The sequence below is a fragment of the Notothenia rossii genome (genome assembly GCF_949606895.1).
Source record: "Notothenia rossii genome assembly, chromosome: 8".
Classification (NCBI taxonomy): domain Eukaryota; kingdom Metazoa; phylum Chordata; class Actinopteri; order Perciformes; family Nototheniidae; genus Notothenia; species Notothenia rossii.
This window is the reverse complement of record NC_136906.1, coordinates 80148072-80162255: the sequence shown is the minus strand read 5'-3', so window position 1 is coordinate 80162255 and position 14184 is coordinate 80148072. Positions and strand designations below refer to the sequence as shown.

The following is a 14184-nucleotide window of genomic DNA, read 5'->3' as shown; positions in this document are numbered from 1 at the left end:
AAATTGTATTAATTGTATTTATTAATTAAAGTAGAATGAAAACCTCTCAGTGGTAATTAATGTGCCCTTAAAATAGATAAATAATAACAAATAATAATTCCCGAGTCAATCAAAATGTTTTCTTTCACTTACGTCACAGCCGTTTGTCCAATCAGGGAGTTTGTCCTTCGCTTAACAGTCAAGCTTAATTTCATGGTTCCGACAACGCTTGAAAATGTCCTTTCAAAATAAAATAGTAAACGCAACAGATGGGTTACAGTTTCTTTTTGTAACCTTATATTATCATAGTGACATAACATTTTACGTAGGAATGTACATCGTATTTTATTTAAGCACCAAAAAACACTCTGAAAAAGAAAAGTGCACAATTTCTACTGAGAAAGCGTTTTATTGTGAAATGTTAGCCGGATGTCCTTTATTTCATTGATGTTTACTACGTTAGCATTTCGCTTTTTTGAAGGACTTTGTAGCTTTTAGCTTCTCTGCATACATGTGGTTTAAACTGCATTATAATAACACTGTTCTCGTTAGATAATGCTACCATGACAGCTATTATATAACACATATTGTAAAGTAGTAAACCTAGTTGTGTTAATATGATCATAAACAGCAGAATGAGGGCTTGTTTTGGTGTCAAAACTCAGCAGTTGATCAGCAGAGTCTTCCGGCATCCTGTCCATCCTTCAGCAGCAGGTGAGTGCATTGAGCTAATATATATATACTATCTATTTGAACAGGACTTAATTCAGAATAATGCACACAAACCAATTGAATTATTGTTATGGGGACTCGTGTGCAAAACTACTGAATCAAAAAATGTTGGATTCAAAAATAATAATATATGTTGTTGTATGTATGTAATTAAATTAATACATGTGAAAAGAAATAATAACATACACAAATTCAAAAAATAATAATTCCCCATCTTTAATAAATTGTAGAAAAATAAATATTTATTATTTAAAAAACGATATATTTTACATGTTTTTGTTTGACAGTGGGATGGCGATTGGCTCAGAGCAGACTCCTCTCAGCAGGTGAATCCAAGCCCCGCCCCTCCATGCTGAAACACCTGACCTTCAAAATAAAAGCCACAGGTCCCATCACAGTGGCGGAGTACATGAGAGAGGTGCTCACCAACCCAGTGACGGTGAGAGAGAATCAGTCAATCCTGAAATCTGTCACCTCCGACTGCAGATCCTGGATCAGTGAAAGAAAACAGCCTCTTTGATATTTAGATGCTTTTATTGTGAAAAAGTGAACTTTTGTTTTGATAAAGACATAGCAACCTGACACAAAACAGAATTGAAGGAGATAATGATTGTATTTAATATTAATGTGAATGTAGTAAATAAAATACAGTATAAGTTACATTTTCCAAGGGCTCAAAAAGTATAACAGATTCAAGCTGCAACAATAAGTGGATTTATCTAATCTAAATAATTAGAAGATAATTCATTGGCATCAATTAAAATAATGAATGATTATTGTGGGGGAAACTTCTGAAGCAATTGGAAACAGGACTCAAAGAGAAACACGAGGAGAGCTGGAGCTTTGATGGCAAACACTGATGGTTTATTTGGAGCTTCGGCCGGAGAATTCACAAGACATGTCACGTCTGACCACACGGTAGAGACGCCACAATCAATTCTGAAGACTCCTCCTGTAGCTCCAGGTTTTAAATGGTTCAGAGTGTAATAATCAACATTCTTCAATAGATAGACTATCTCTCTCTCTATGGCTCGGGGTCATCTACACCCCGAGAAGGGTGTGTTCCAGGTGTCCCACAACAATAACTATCTCTCACCGAGAGCTGCCCGGTCACAAACGGGTAACATCAACAACATGCTAGGGCAGCCCCTCCTTAAGGGAGATAACGGCTGCTCAAGGCTGGTCAGCTGCGTCAGGGGGTAAACCATAGACTGTATATATTAATCGTGGGGTAAACATGCATACAGAATTATTCCCATTTATAAAATCATTATCGTTTTTTGTTTTCCTCTTTCAGGGTTATTATGTGAGGAACAACATGCTGGGACCTGACGGAGATTTCATCACTTCACCAGAAATCAGCCAGATTTTTGGAGAGGTGAGGCGGAAAGAAATCCAGATTAACAGGAAATAGAAGTCTGTTGTGTTTTTCAGTTTTTTTACAGGAAATAATTTGAGATTATATGTTTTATTGGCATTCATACAACATTATATTATAATACTTTAACTCAACAAATCTCCTCTATAGCTAGGTTTTCTCCAAATTGGGTGGAAGCTGGGGTGGAAGATGGGTGGAAGCTGGGGTGGAAGCTGGGGTGGAAGCTGGGGTGGATGCTGGGGTGGAAGCTGGGGTGGAAGCTGGGTGGAAGCTGGGGAGGAAGCTGGGGTGGAAGCTGGGGTGGAAGCTGGGGTGGAGCTGGGGTGGAAGCTGGGTGGAAGCTGGGGTGGAAGCTGGGGTGGAAGCTGGGGTGGAGCTGGGGTGGAAGCTGGGTGGAAACTGGGTGGAAGCTGGGTGGAAGCTGGGGTGGAAGCTGGGGTGGAAGCTGGGGTGGAAGCTGGGGTGGAAGCTGGGTGGAAACTGGGTGGAAGCTGGGTGGAAGCTGGGGTGGAAGCTGGGGAGGAAGCTGGGTGGAAGCTGGGGTGGAAGCTGGGGTGGAAGCTGGGTGGAAGCTGGGGTGGAAGCTGGGGTGGAAGCTGGGGTGGAAGCTGGGTGGAAACTGGGTGGAAGCTGGGTGGAAGCTGGGGTGGAAGCTGGGGAGGAAGCTGGGTGGAAGCTGGGGTGGAAGCTGGGGTGGAAGCTGGGGTGGAAGCTGGGTGGAAGCTGGGGTGGAAGCTGGGTGGAAGCTGGGGTGGATCCTGGGGTGGAGCTGGGGTGGAAGCTGGGTGGAAGCTGGGGTGGAAGCTGGGTGGAAGCTGGGGTGGAGCTGGGGTGGAAGCTGGGGTGATGGTGGGGTGGAAGCTGGGTTGGAACCTGGGGTGATGGTGGGGTGGAAGCTGGGGTGGAAGCTGGGTTGGAACCTGGGGTGGAAGCTGGGGTGGAAGCTGGGGTGGAAGCTGGGTGGAAGCCGGGTGGAAGCTGGGGTGGAAGCTGGGGTGGAAGCTGGGTAGGAAGCTGGGTGGAAGCTGGGGTGGAAGCTGGGTGGAAGCTGGGTGGAAGCTGGGTGGAAGCGGGGGTGGAAGCTGGGTGGAAGCTGGGGTGGAAGCTGGGTGGAAGCTGGGGTGAAGCTGGGGTGAAGCTGGGGTGGAAGCTGGGGTGGAAGCTGAGGTGGAGCTTGGTGGAAGCGGGGGTGAAGCTGGGGTGAAGCTGGGGTGGAAGCTGAGGTGGAGCTTGGTGGAAGCGGGGGTGAAGCTGGGGAGGAAGCTGAGGTGGAGCTTGGTGGAAGCGGGGGTGAAGCTGGGGAGGAAGCTGAGGTGGAAGCTGGGTGGAAGCTGGGTAGGAAGCCGGGTAGGAAGCTGGGTGGAAGCTGGGGTGGAGCTGGGTGGAAGCTGGGTGGAAGCTGGGTGGAAGCTGGGTGGAAGCGGGGGTGAAGCTGGGGTGGAAGCTGAGGTGGAAGCTGGGTGGAAGCTGGGTAGGAAGCTGGGGTGGAGCTGGGTGGAAGCGGGGGTGAAGCTGGGGTGGAAGCTGAGGTGGAAGCTGGGTAGGAAGCTGGGGTGGAGCTGGGTGGAAGCTGGGTGGAAGCGGGGGTGAAGCTGGGGTGGAAGCTGGGTGGAAGCTGGGCTGGTGGTGGGGCAGACGAGCAGCAGCAACATGAACATAGTAATAGCAAGTGAACACAGCAGCAGCGTAGCGAGGCAGAGGCAGGAAGACCTGGCAGCTTAAATAGAGCAGCATGTTTAGGAGAATGTGTTTGGTTGGTTGTAAGAGGGACGAGGTGCGTCACGTGTTAATGTATCATTGGTGCTCCAGTTGACTGAACTAGCTCGCAGGTTTCGCCGCATTAGCTCAACACAGTTGTTAAATATCAGTTTAAAAATCAGTTTCAACCTGGAAAAACTTTAAAATAAATGTTTTCATACCTGAAAATGTACCAAACATTTAATATTTGTACGTCTCTTAGCGGAAAGGCTGATAAGTAACATCTCATTTCTTCTCAGTTAAATAATAAAACATGTTAAAGCTTCTCCTCGTGGTGTTTTTAATGTGTGTTGTGTTTCCAGCTGCTCGGTGTGTGGATCCTCAGCGAGTGGATGGGAGCCGGTCGACCCAAACATCTGCAGCTGGTCGAGCTCGGACCTGGAAAAGGATCGTTAGCCAGCGACATCCTCAGAGTATGAACTTTATTTAGTATTGTAATATATTGTAAAGGACATGTCCTCAATGTTAGTAAAGACTTCAGGAAGTTACTGCTACCAACCAAGGAGTCATTTGGCACATAACCCCCAATAAAACAGATACCACGTGTTAATTAATGAACTTTTAAAGGTGCTTGTAGGTGGATTTTGTACCCTTACCCTCTGCTTCTTTATGCTAAGCTAAGCTAACCAGAGTGGTGCTGTATCTTCTCGTCTAATTCTTGATAAGAGATAATATCTTATTCTTTAATTAGCAGTTTATTTACAGTTTGTGCTGATGTAAAAAGTTGTTTTGCTCCCAACAGAGGGCGCTATACCCCTGTGTGTGTTCTTGTATATGTGCCTTTGTGAGGACCTTTACAGTGAGTTTACCTGGTCTTCACTTTTACAAGGGCTGTCTCACCTTTAAGTGCAAACAGTATTTATTAAGGTTTAAGAGTTTAGAACCAGATTTAGGTTTAAGTCAGGGGTTAGGGCAAATAATATGTCAGTGAGGACATAAGTCCAGAGAGGGCAAAAGTACACACATCCTTTACTCAAGTAGAAGTACAGATACTCGTGTTTAAAGATACTCTGGTGAAAGTAGAAGCACTGACTAAACTTCTTTACTCAAGTAAAAGTAAAGAGGCTTTGAAATGTACTTCAGTAAAAAGTACCCATAACTAGCAGCTGTTTTAAAGAGTACCTGACCTCCCTTTATATTAATAGAACAATAATGTCATTGTTAGCTAATGAATGTTTCCATGCTGAACAACGGCAACATGACAACGTTTCCATTGGTCCCTCTTCTTTAGAGAAGACCAGGAAATGATGGATACACGGATCGTGTTCAAATCAATAGGCACGCAATGACTCTAAATAATAATGATCACGCCACCAAACACACATTCAGACTAAAGGAACCAGCCTGTTTGGAAAATGAGAGAAGTAGAAAGTTCAGGTATTTGTGTTCAACATGTAAGAAGTAGAAAGTACAGGTATTTGTGTTCAACATGTAAGAAGTAGAAAGTACAGGTATTTGTGTTCAACATGTAAGAAGTAGAAAGTACAGGTATTTGTGTTCAACATGTAAGAAGTAGAAAGTACAGGTATTTGGGTTCAACATGTAAGAAGTAGAAAGTACAGGTATTTGTGTTCAACATGTAAGAAGTAGAAAGTACAGGTATTTGTGTTCAACATGTAAGAAGTAGAAAGTACAGGTATTTGAGTTCAACATGTAAGAAGTAGAAAGTACAGGTATTTGAGTTCAACATGTAAGAAGTAGAAAGTTCAGGTATTTGTGTTCAACATGTAAGAAGTAGAAAGTACAGGTATTTGAGTTCAACATGTAAGAAGTAGAAAGTACAGGTATTTGAGTTCAACATGTGAGAAGTAGAAAGTACAGGTATTTGAGTTCAACATGTAAGAAGTAGAAAGTACAGGTATTTGAGTTCAACATGTAAGAAGTAGAAAGTACAGGTATTTGAGTTCAACATGTAAGAAGTAGAAAGTACAGGTATTTGAGTTCAACATGTAAGAAGTAGAAAGTACAGGTATTTGAGTTCAACATGTAAGAAGTAGAAAGTACAGGTATTTGAGTTCAACATGTAAGAAGTAGAAAGTACAGGTATTTGTGTTCAACATGTAAGAAGTAGAAAGTACAGGTATTTGGGTTCAACATGTGAGAAGTAGAAAGTACAGGTATTTGAGTTCAACATGTAAGAAGTAGAAAGTACAGGTATTTGTGTTCAACATGTAAGAAGTAGAAAGTACAGGTATTTGAGTTCAACATGTAAGAAGTAGAAAGTACAGGTATTTGTGTTCAACATGTAAGAAGTAGAAAGTACAGGTATTTGAGTTCAACATGTAAGAAGTAGAAAGTACAGGTATTTGTGTTCAACATGTGAGAAGTAGAAAGTACAGGTATTTGAGTTCAACATGTAAGAAGTAGAAAGTACAGGTATTTGTGTTCAACATGTAAGAAGTAGAAAGTAAAAAGTTGTCAAATGTGTGTGTGAGAGCTCTGTGTTAAACTCCTCACCTGTGCAGTAATGATAACTTCCTGTCTCTCTGCAGGTGTTCAGCCAGTTAAAGTCGGTGCTGGATGGATGCTCGGTGTCTCTCCACCTGGTGGAGGTGAGTCCGGTTCTGAGTGGCGTTCAGGCTCAGACTCTGACGGGGGGGAGCAGCGTGGAGTCGAGCAGCGAGGACGACCCGGTGTTCAGACGAGGGGAAACGAGCGCCGGGCTGCCGGTGTTCTGGTACCGCTGCCTGGAGGACGTCCCTGCAGGTAGAGAGCAGCACTGATGACAATACACATTTTTGTTGTTATTTGTGAGAAGTTTGGTTGTTTTTTTGAGAAAAAAGTAAATAATGAGTTGAAAAGTCACATTTAAAACGAATTTTCTAAAGAAATATTTTTAATTGTAATTTTTCTTGAATTAAGTCATCTTCAAAATGTTTGGTATTTTTCTAAAAATAACTTAATTGGTAGGGTATATTTTCACAAGTATTATTTCAAATTAACCTGACTTAAAAAATGATGAATCATATTAAAAAGATTAAGTGACTTTTCCAAAATAACTACTTAATTTTGGGGAAAACTTTTTTTTCTGGGGGAAATATAATGGGATTTTTGAAGTCAGGTTAATTTTAAATAATACAATAAAGTCAATTTTTCACTCTTGGGGCTTAATAATTATTTTGTTCCTGTTTATTTCATTCGTATAAGAGATATTTGTATCTGCAGGTTAATAATCTCAGTCTCTCTTCCTCTCTCAGGCTTCAGCATCTTTATCGCTCACGAGTTCTTTGACGCTCTGCCCATCCACACATTTCAGGTTTGATTTAAAGCCTGTAAAACTCTTCCTGTCAGAGTTGGTCTTTTTAAATGAGTACTTGTTTGTATTAACTTGTCTATTGTTTGATTAGAGGACGCCTAAAGGCTGGAGGGAGGTTCTGGTGGACATCGACCCGGACAAACAGAACCGGCTGAGGTTCGTCGTCTCTCCGTCTCCCACACCTGCCTCGTCCGCGCTCATACAGGTGAGACACGGGGAATAGAAACTAAGAACAAAGTGATTAGTAGGGATGGGAATTTGAAAGCAAATGTATATTCGAATGTTCAACCCCCAAAAAAACGGTTAACCGATTAACCGAAATGTACATATCCTATAAAAAAAGAAGAATGTGGGAAAAATGCTTACAAAAAAGTAAATAAATACATGTTCAAATAAGTACAGAAACCAAGTCGAATGTGTCAAACGTATTGAACTGGTGATCACAGTTTGAACAGTTGGCAGCTATAGGCCTGCAGCTTTCATGCTTAAAACATAACTTGGTTTTTAAATGAAAGAGGGATCAAAGACGAACAACATAACGGGTTAGGGTAACGTAAGAATGCAGCTATTCAATACTCTTGTTTAAGAATATGAGCATGTCTACTCAGGGGAGAGGCGGGTGCGGAGGCGATTCACAATCAGGCCAGCTGTAGAGAAGACCCTCTCAGCTGGAATGTGGGCATAAGATGAGGTTTGAGTCTGCGTGATCTGTGTGTAGGGAGGGGCAGCAGCCATAGCATTGGCTAGAACTAGCTAGATCTGATGGATTTGGACATGAACGCGAGTGAAGTATAACCGGACGAGAGAGAGAGAGATATGAACACGAGTGAAGTATAACCGGACGAGAGAGAGAGAGATCAGCAGCTCTGCCCGCTGTGAGGGACCGGTGAGCGGAGCAACACACACCTTTAGACCTGACACACTCAGCTATGGCTCTGTCGTATACATTAAATTATTCAATTTGATCATATGTAATCAACTGAGGCACCTGTCCCAAAAAATAAAGAGGATTATTTTTGAAACAGCATGGAGCTCAAACTCTTTCTCTCTCTCAGGTATACCACAAGGTGAGTTCCTTTTGATTTCCTGCTTCTTCACACACACTCTCTCCAGTACAGGTTAGCTCTGAGTGTTAGCATGCTAATGTAAACACAGACCATATTACTTCCAGAACACGTCTCAATGTTTCTGACAGCAACGTTTCTGATTGGCCCGTGGGTGTAAAGCCCGCCCACATTTTAGTAATGTCGTCATGACGCAGCAAATCTGGATCAGCTCCGTTGTTCCCCCGTTTTTAGAGATGTGGGTACGGAGGAGAAGAGAGAGAGGGGCTTGTTTCCTGACACTCTGTGAGTCTCCTGTCACACATTTATGTATAAAAAACATCAAACGGTGCATTTTGCATAATAGCTGACATTTAAAGCATGGAGACATATTGGACCTCTTTGACTGAACTTGAAACGCTTGTGATAATTCTAACCGTACAGTACAGAGCGAGGACGTCTTAATCTTTTAATCTCTGTGGAAATGAACTCCTCATTTAGACTCTCAGAAGGTTTTACTTTATAGCACACATCTGGTTTTTACTGCCCACATTTAAGACATCTAACCGTCTGATTTGGCTCTCTGCAGACTCTTTGAACTTCCTGCCAGAGGCCTGACGTCGTGTTTTTAAATCCAGTCAGTCTCCACGTCCTCAAATCACAGACCGTGAAACCTTAGAGACTGGATTTAAAGGAGTTCCTCGTGGCTCGCTCTGTGTTTTGAAAGTTACACACCGAGTGCTGTCCTTGCCGTTTCTAAGATCCTAAGTGTGTCAGATTGTGACTTTAAACGAGTGAAAACATAATCACATAATATTTTAATCAATCTAGTTTTACTAACTGGGATGTAAACTATGAATTAACGCTCCAATTAGAAACATTTGTATTGTTAATAAAACGATGAAAACCTGCACATCAGAACTTCCTAAATATCAAGATGACGGCTTTGAATTTCCTATTTCTGCTCAAAAACAGTTTAAAACACCCATTTGAATTGGTTTTAAATGTCTAGAGCAGGGGTTCCCAACCATTTTTCCCAAGAGCCTCCCCCCAATTGAATCCTGTTGGAAGTTGCGCCTTATTCAGAAAAGCTTGGTTTGGACACTTTACGGGCAGAAGAAACATTTCTATTGAAAGAATTATACATTTCTGTCTTTTTATGCCTATAATAGCTACTAACTTGAATTGTTATTCAAATTAATTAATCAATTATTTTTTATATTGTATTGTAATGTAGAGACAAGGCTTTTAGTGACAATCATGTATTGCTTAAAAAAATATATATATACTGTATAAAAACAAATTATAAAAAAAGAGTCTAAATGCATGGCTAAATATGTCGCACAAGTAAGCCAGTTTTGCGACCCACTCCTCATCACTGAAATGTGCTGCCAGCGGTGACTTTTTTTCTAAGAGAAATCTTTGCAGCGGCTCTCGTAATTCATACACTCTGGCCAGCGATCTCCCTCGGGATAACCATCTTATTTCTGTGTATAACAGAAGGCGTCTGTGCTCCGCGTTCATCTCCTCACAAAGTTGCTCGAATAGGCGTGAGTTAAGTGCGTGTGCTTTGATGTGGTTGATAACTTTAACAACATCATTCAATACGCTGTGAAGTTCCGGTGGCATTTTTCGGCTCGCCAGCATCTCTCTGTGTATGACACAATGTGTAGATTCACATTCAGGTGCAACCTCCTTAATCCGAGTAGTTAAACCAGACAGCCGTCCGGTCATGGCAGCAGCTCCGTCTGTGCATATGCCGACACAAAAAGACCATTTAAGTTTTCCTGATACGTAATTATCCAGCGTCTTAAATAGTTCTGCGGCTGTGGTTTTGGTTGTCAACGATAGTGCACACAACACATCCTCATGCACATCCTCCTGATAAAGGTATCGCACATAAACAAGCAGTATTGCCCTGTTGTCCACATCTGTTGACTCGTCAACCTGCAGTGCGTACCACGGTGATGTATTAATCCTCTCCAACAACTGTGTCTCAATGTCCTCTGCTATTTCCTCGATGCGCCGCGTGACGGTGCTAGCTGACAGAGGGACCTGTGCTATCTTTTTAACCGCAGCCTCCCCCAAAAGTTCACCGCAAATGTCTTTAGTAGCCGGAAGAATCAATTCTTCACCAATCGTGAATGGTTTTTTAGCCTTAGCTATTCGGTTAGCCACCAAGTAGGATGCTCTCAGTGCACTTGCATTTGTTGTTGCAGAGGCCCTCAGTAATTGCTTCTGTCCTTCTTGTTCCTGCTTTTTTCTTTCAAAGTACTCCAAAGGCTTGTTTTTTAAAGCAGGGTGCTTAGTCTCTAAGTGGCGAAGCAGTTTTGAAGGCTTCATTGCCTCATTGGAGAGCCGGTCACCACATATTATGCACAGCGGGCTTGGTGCGTGGGAATCACCTGTAGCGATAAATCCATATTTTAAGTAGGTCTCCTGGTACTGTCTGTTAAATGCAGCTTTCTTTTTCTTGGTGGGTATAGGCTCTTCTTCTGTCTCCTCACTGGCCCTTTTCCCCTTTGCAAAGAAACTTTCCAAAGACGTCTGTTTTTTACTCATCTTTCTAGCTTGTGAGTTTCTAGCTTGTGAGTTAGCGCGACCGTTAATATTTAATATTAGCGCTAACCGTTAATGTATCACGTGACCACAATATTGACATGTGTCAATCGCATAGGTCAAGCGGTGTCAAGAGTGGGTCACGTGAGTCATAGACGGATGTAACGGGGAGAATTCGGAGAATTTTTCAAAATAAAAGATTGTTCAGACTCGAATAATAAATAAAACGGAAATAATGAAAGTTATTTATTCTTTCTGTGCGGCCCGGTACTTAACGACCCACGGACCGGTACCGGTCCGGGGCCCGGGGGTTGGGGACCACTGGTCTAGAGGGTCCTAAGAGATACTGTAGGAGTATTTTGTGAAAAATCGCGGTTTAATATATTTCCAAAACCCCCAGAACATTTTTAAATGTGTGTCCTTGCTATGGACTCTTACAGCTTTGTCTCATCTTAAAAACTTTTTGCTAAGTTAAATATTAGGAATTGTCTAATAATTACCGATTCTTTTAACATTTCTATTACAAAAATATATATTATTACTATATACTGCTCCTAATAGGATGGGTTAAATGCAGAGGTCAAAGGTCACTGTGTGCATGTATTTGTGACCATTAAAGAGGGTTTCATCCTCCAATTATATATATTAAATTCTTAATGTAAATATTTTATGATAGGCTGACAGCAATTCCCATTAAGATGCATAGTAGATAAAATAACATGTCTATATAATATAATAGCAGATACACTCTGGACTTTACTTTATAATTGGTGTATCTTGTTGAAGTCATTCCTGAATCTAGATGTGTGTTTCCTTGCAGCCTGAGGAGAGGAGGTCTCACGTGGAGGTGTGTGCAGACGGGGGGGTTCTCGTGCAGCAGATTTCTCAGAGGATCATTGAAGACGGAGGAGCCGCTCTGATCGCCGACTACGGACACGATGGAACGAAGACGGACACGTTCAGGGTGAGAGGAAACCCTTTTTCAAGCAGCGGACATTTAAATAGAGTTTCAGAATCAGAAAACCTTTGTTCGTCCCACAGAGGGGACATGTGCTTTTGTTTCAGCAAGAAAAAAAGAGCCACAGACAGTTTTATTACACAAGAAGCATGCATAAAAAAAAATGTAATGTAAATAATAATTTTGTTCAGTTATGTAACAACAGACTACATTATATTGTAATTTATAAAACGGACAAGTCAAATCAAGCAATCTGATTGGTTCTTAGCCGTGATATACTGAGCGTATACCACGGGTAGAATTGTAAGTTACTTTTCACAACAAGTCAGTATCCCTCCGCGTCTGAGAAAAACAGTATACCGTTGGGCTGAAAAGCAAACTACTGGAACAAGAAAGCAGCGGAGAAGTAACGGGGCAGAAGCCCTCCTTTTTGACGCAGCGGTCCAGACATAGACATCAAACGCCAAAACATATTCAGTGTGCAGTTCCTTTGGCGTCCGGCCGAACCACGCCCCTTAGCTGTGATATAATGAGCATATACCACGGCCTGTCGTGAGCTATTGCTTAAATATATATTGGACATGTTTGTTGTTGTTGATATTTAGGTACAATGTGCACATTATTGCTTCTCTGTCTATATAAATATTTTATTTTATTGAATTTCCTCGTCAGGGTTTTAAAGGCCACCGGCTGCACGACGTCCTTTCCTCGCCCGGAACAGCTGACCTCACGGCTGACGTTGATTTCAGTTTCCTGCGGACGATGATCGGAGGGGGCGTGGCCTGTTTGGGACCTGTCACTCAAAAGATGTTCCTGAAAAACATGGGCATCGACGCCCGCATGGAGGTGAGTCCGACAGACGCTACGTTTTATCACTAAAAACAGTAGATTTAACGGTCCAGAGTGGATATGGATTATTTTAGAGCCTGATAAGACTTAGAAACATTTATGCAAGCATGGGTTGACATCACCTTTAGTGGGCAACATGTTTTATTAGGACTATAGCTATTCCTGATTTAGTCTAGTTTTTCTTTTCTTTTCCTAAAACACTGTATAAATGAATATTAGTATATCATATTATCAAAAATGGCCACTGAAGGTGCTGTTTACATGTCCACAAAAGCTCCTTAACATTAATTAAATCAAACATGGGCATCGATTCTCGCATGCAGGTCAGTGTTTTTATCACTAATAGCAAGAGATATAAGGATAAAAGATTGTTCAATCAAAGGTCCTGAGTGGATATGGATTATTTTTTAGTTTTACAGAACACACACCTCTGATTCTGTGGTTCTGGTTCTCCGCAGGTTCTTCTGAGGAACTGCAGTGACGGGCCCACCCGTATGCAGCTGATCAGAAGCTACGACATGCTGATGAATCCGGAGAAGATGGGCGAGCGCTTCCTGTTCTTCAGTCTGCTGCACCACAGCCGGCTCGCCAAACCCAAAAAATCAGAGGGTATGAAGCTGGAGGATAAGAGACCGGCGCCACTTCCTGTGGGCGGATTCACCGAGATCAGCTTCTCCTGAGACTTTCGAGACTCTGGAGACGTTTACAAGCTCGGGACGGACATTACGGGACTTTTCAGAAGATCCTGTTCATGGGACGATACTGTTTATAAAGCTGACATAAAAAAGTATTTATAAAATGTATAACGCCTCCATTGGACTCCTTTGTTTACTTCCAGAGCTTAGTGACATCCAGATGTGACACTCATGCTCCTATTGGCTAGCGCTCCAACACATTGTACGTGATACACCTGAACATCAGCAGGAGAGGACTCTTTAAAGTAGAGACACTACATACTGATATACACCTGAACATCAGCAGGAGAGGACTCTTTAAAGTAGAGACACTACATACTGATATACACCTGAACATCAGCAGGAGAGGACTCTTTAAAGTAGAGACACTACATACTGATATACACCTGAACATCAGCAGGAGAGGACTCTTTAAAGTAGAGACACTACATACTGATATACACCTGAACATCAGCAGGAGAGGACTCTTTAAAGTAGAGACACTACATACTGATATACACCTGAACATCAGCAGGAGAGGACTCTTTAAAGTAGAGACACTACATACTGATATACACCTAAAAATGAGCATGGCCCCGCTGAGGTTGTCGCTCAGGCTTCGTCACATCTTGAAGTCGTTAGCTGTGTGTGTGTGTGTGTGTGTGTGTGTGTGTGTGTGTGTGTGTGTGTGTGTGTGTGTGTGTGTGTGTGTGTGTGTGTGTGTGTGTGTGTGTGTGTGTGTGTGTGTGTGTGTGTGTGTGTGTGTGTGTGTGTGTGTGTGTGTGTGTGTGTGTGTGTGTGGCAAGAAGATCGAGTTCAGGATTTTAATTAAATGATTGTTTCCAAACATCCAGTGTCGATCCCCTTATTCAGGGTTATTTGTTTTGTTTTGCTGAGTCTGAGGATATTACTATTAAAATACATCCAATTGCTAATTATGTTATATTAAGTAACCCGGTAATGGTGCTATGAATATAAAATGAGCAGATGAACAACAA

At 42.3% G+C, this 14184-nt stretch overlaps 1 protein-coding gene across 1 annotated transcript; it reads left to right on the top strand.

Moving 5' to 3' along the window:
* Positions 1-452: 452 nt before the first annotated feature.
* ndufaf7 (NADH:ubiquinone oxidoreductase complex assembly factor 7) lies at positions 453-13326 on the top strand. The gene is made up of 10 exons (XM_079643784.1): positions 453-693; positions 999-1150; positions 2009-2089; positions 4150-4260; positions 6340-6553; positions 7045-7103; positions 7195-7308; positions 11526-11669; positions 12336-12509; positions 12971-13326. The coding sequence occupies exons 1-10, from the start codon at positions 597-599 to the stop codon at positions 13190-13192; spliced, it is 1368 nt and encodes a 455-aa protein (XP_079499910.1). The 5' UTR covers positions 453-596; the 3' UTR covers positions 13193-13326.
* The last annotated feature ends 858 nt before the right edge of the window (positions 13327-14184 follow it).

Excerpts from the sequence above, each read along its gene's own strand:
- ndufaf7 (XM_079643784.1), top strand. The coding sequence starts at position 597 with ATGATCATAAACAGCAGAATGAGGGCTTGTTTTGGTGTCAAAACTCAG. Across the intron at positions 7,309-11,525 it reads CCTCGTCCGCGCTCATACAG|CCTGAGGAGAGGAGGTCTCA; the intron begins GTGAGACACGGG and ends GTTTCCTTGCAG. Across the intron at positions 12,510-12,970 it reads GCATCGACGCCCGCATGGAG|GTTCTTCTGAGGAACTGCAG; the intron begins GTGAGTCCGACA and ends GGTTCTCCGCAG.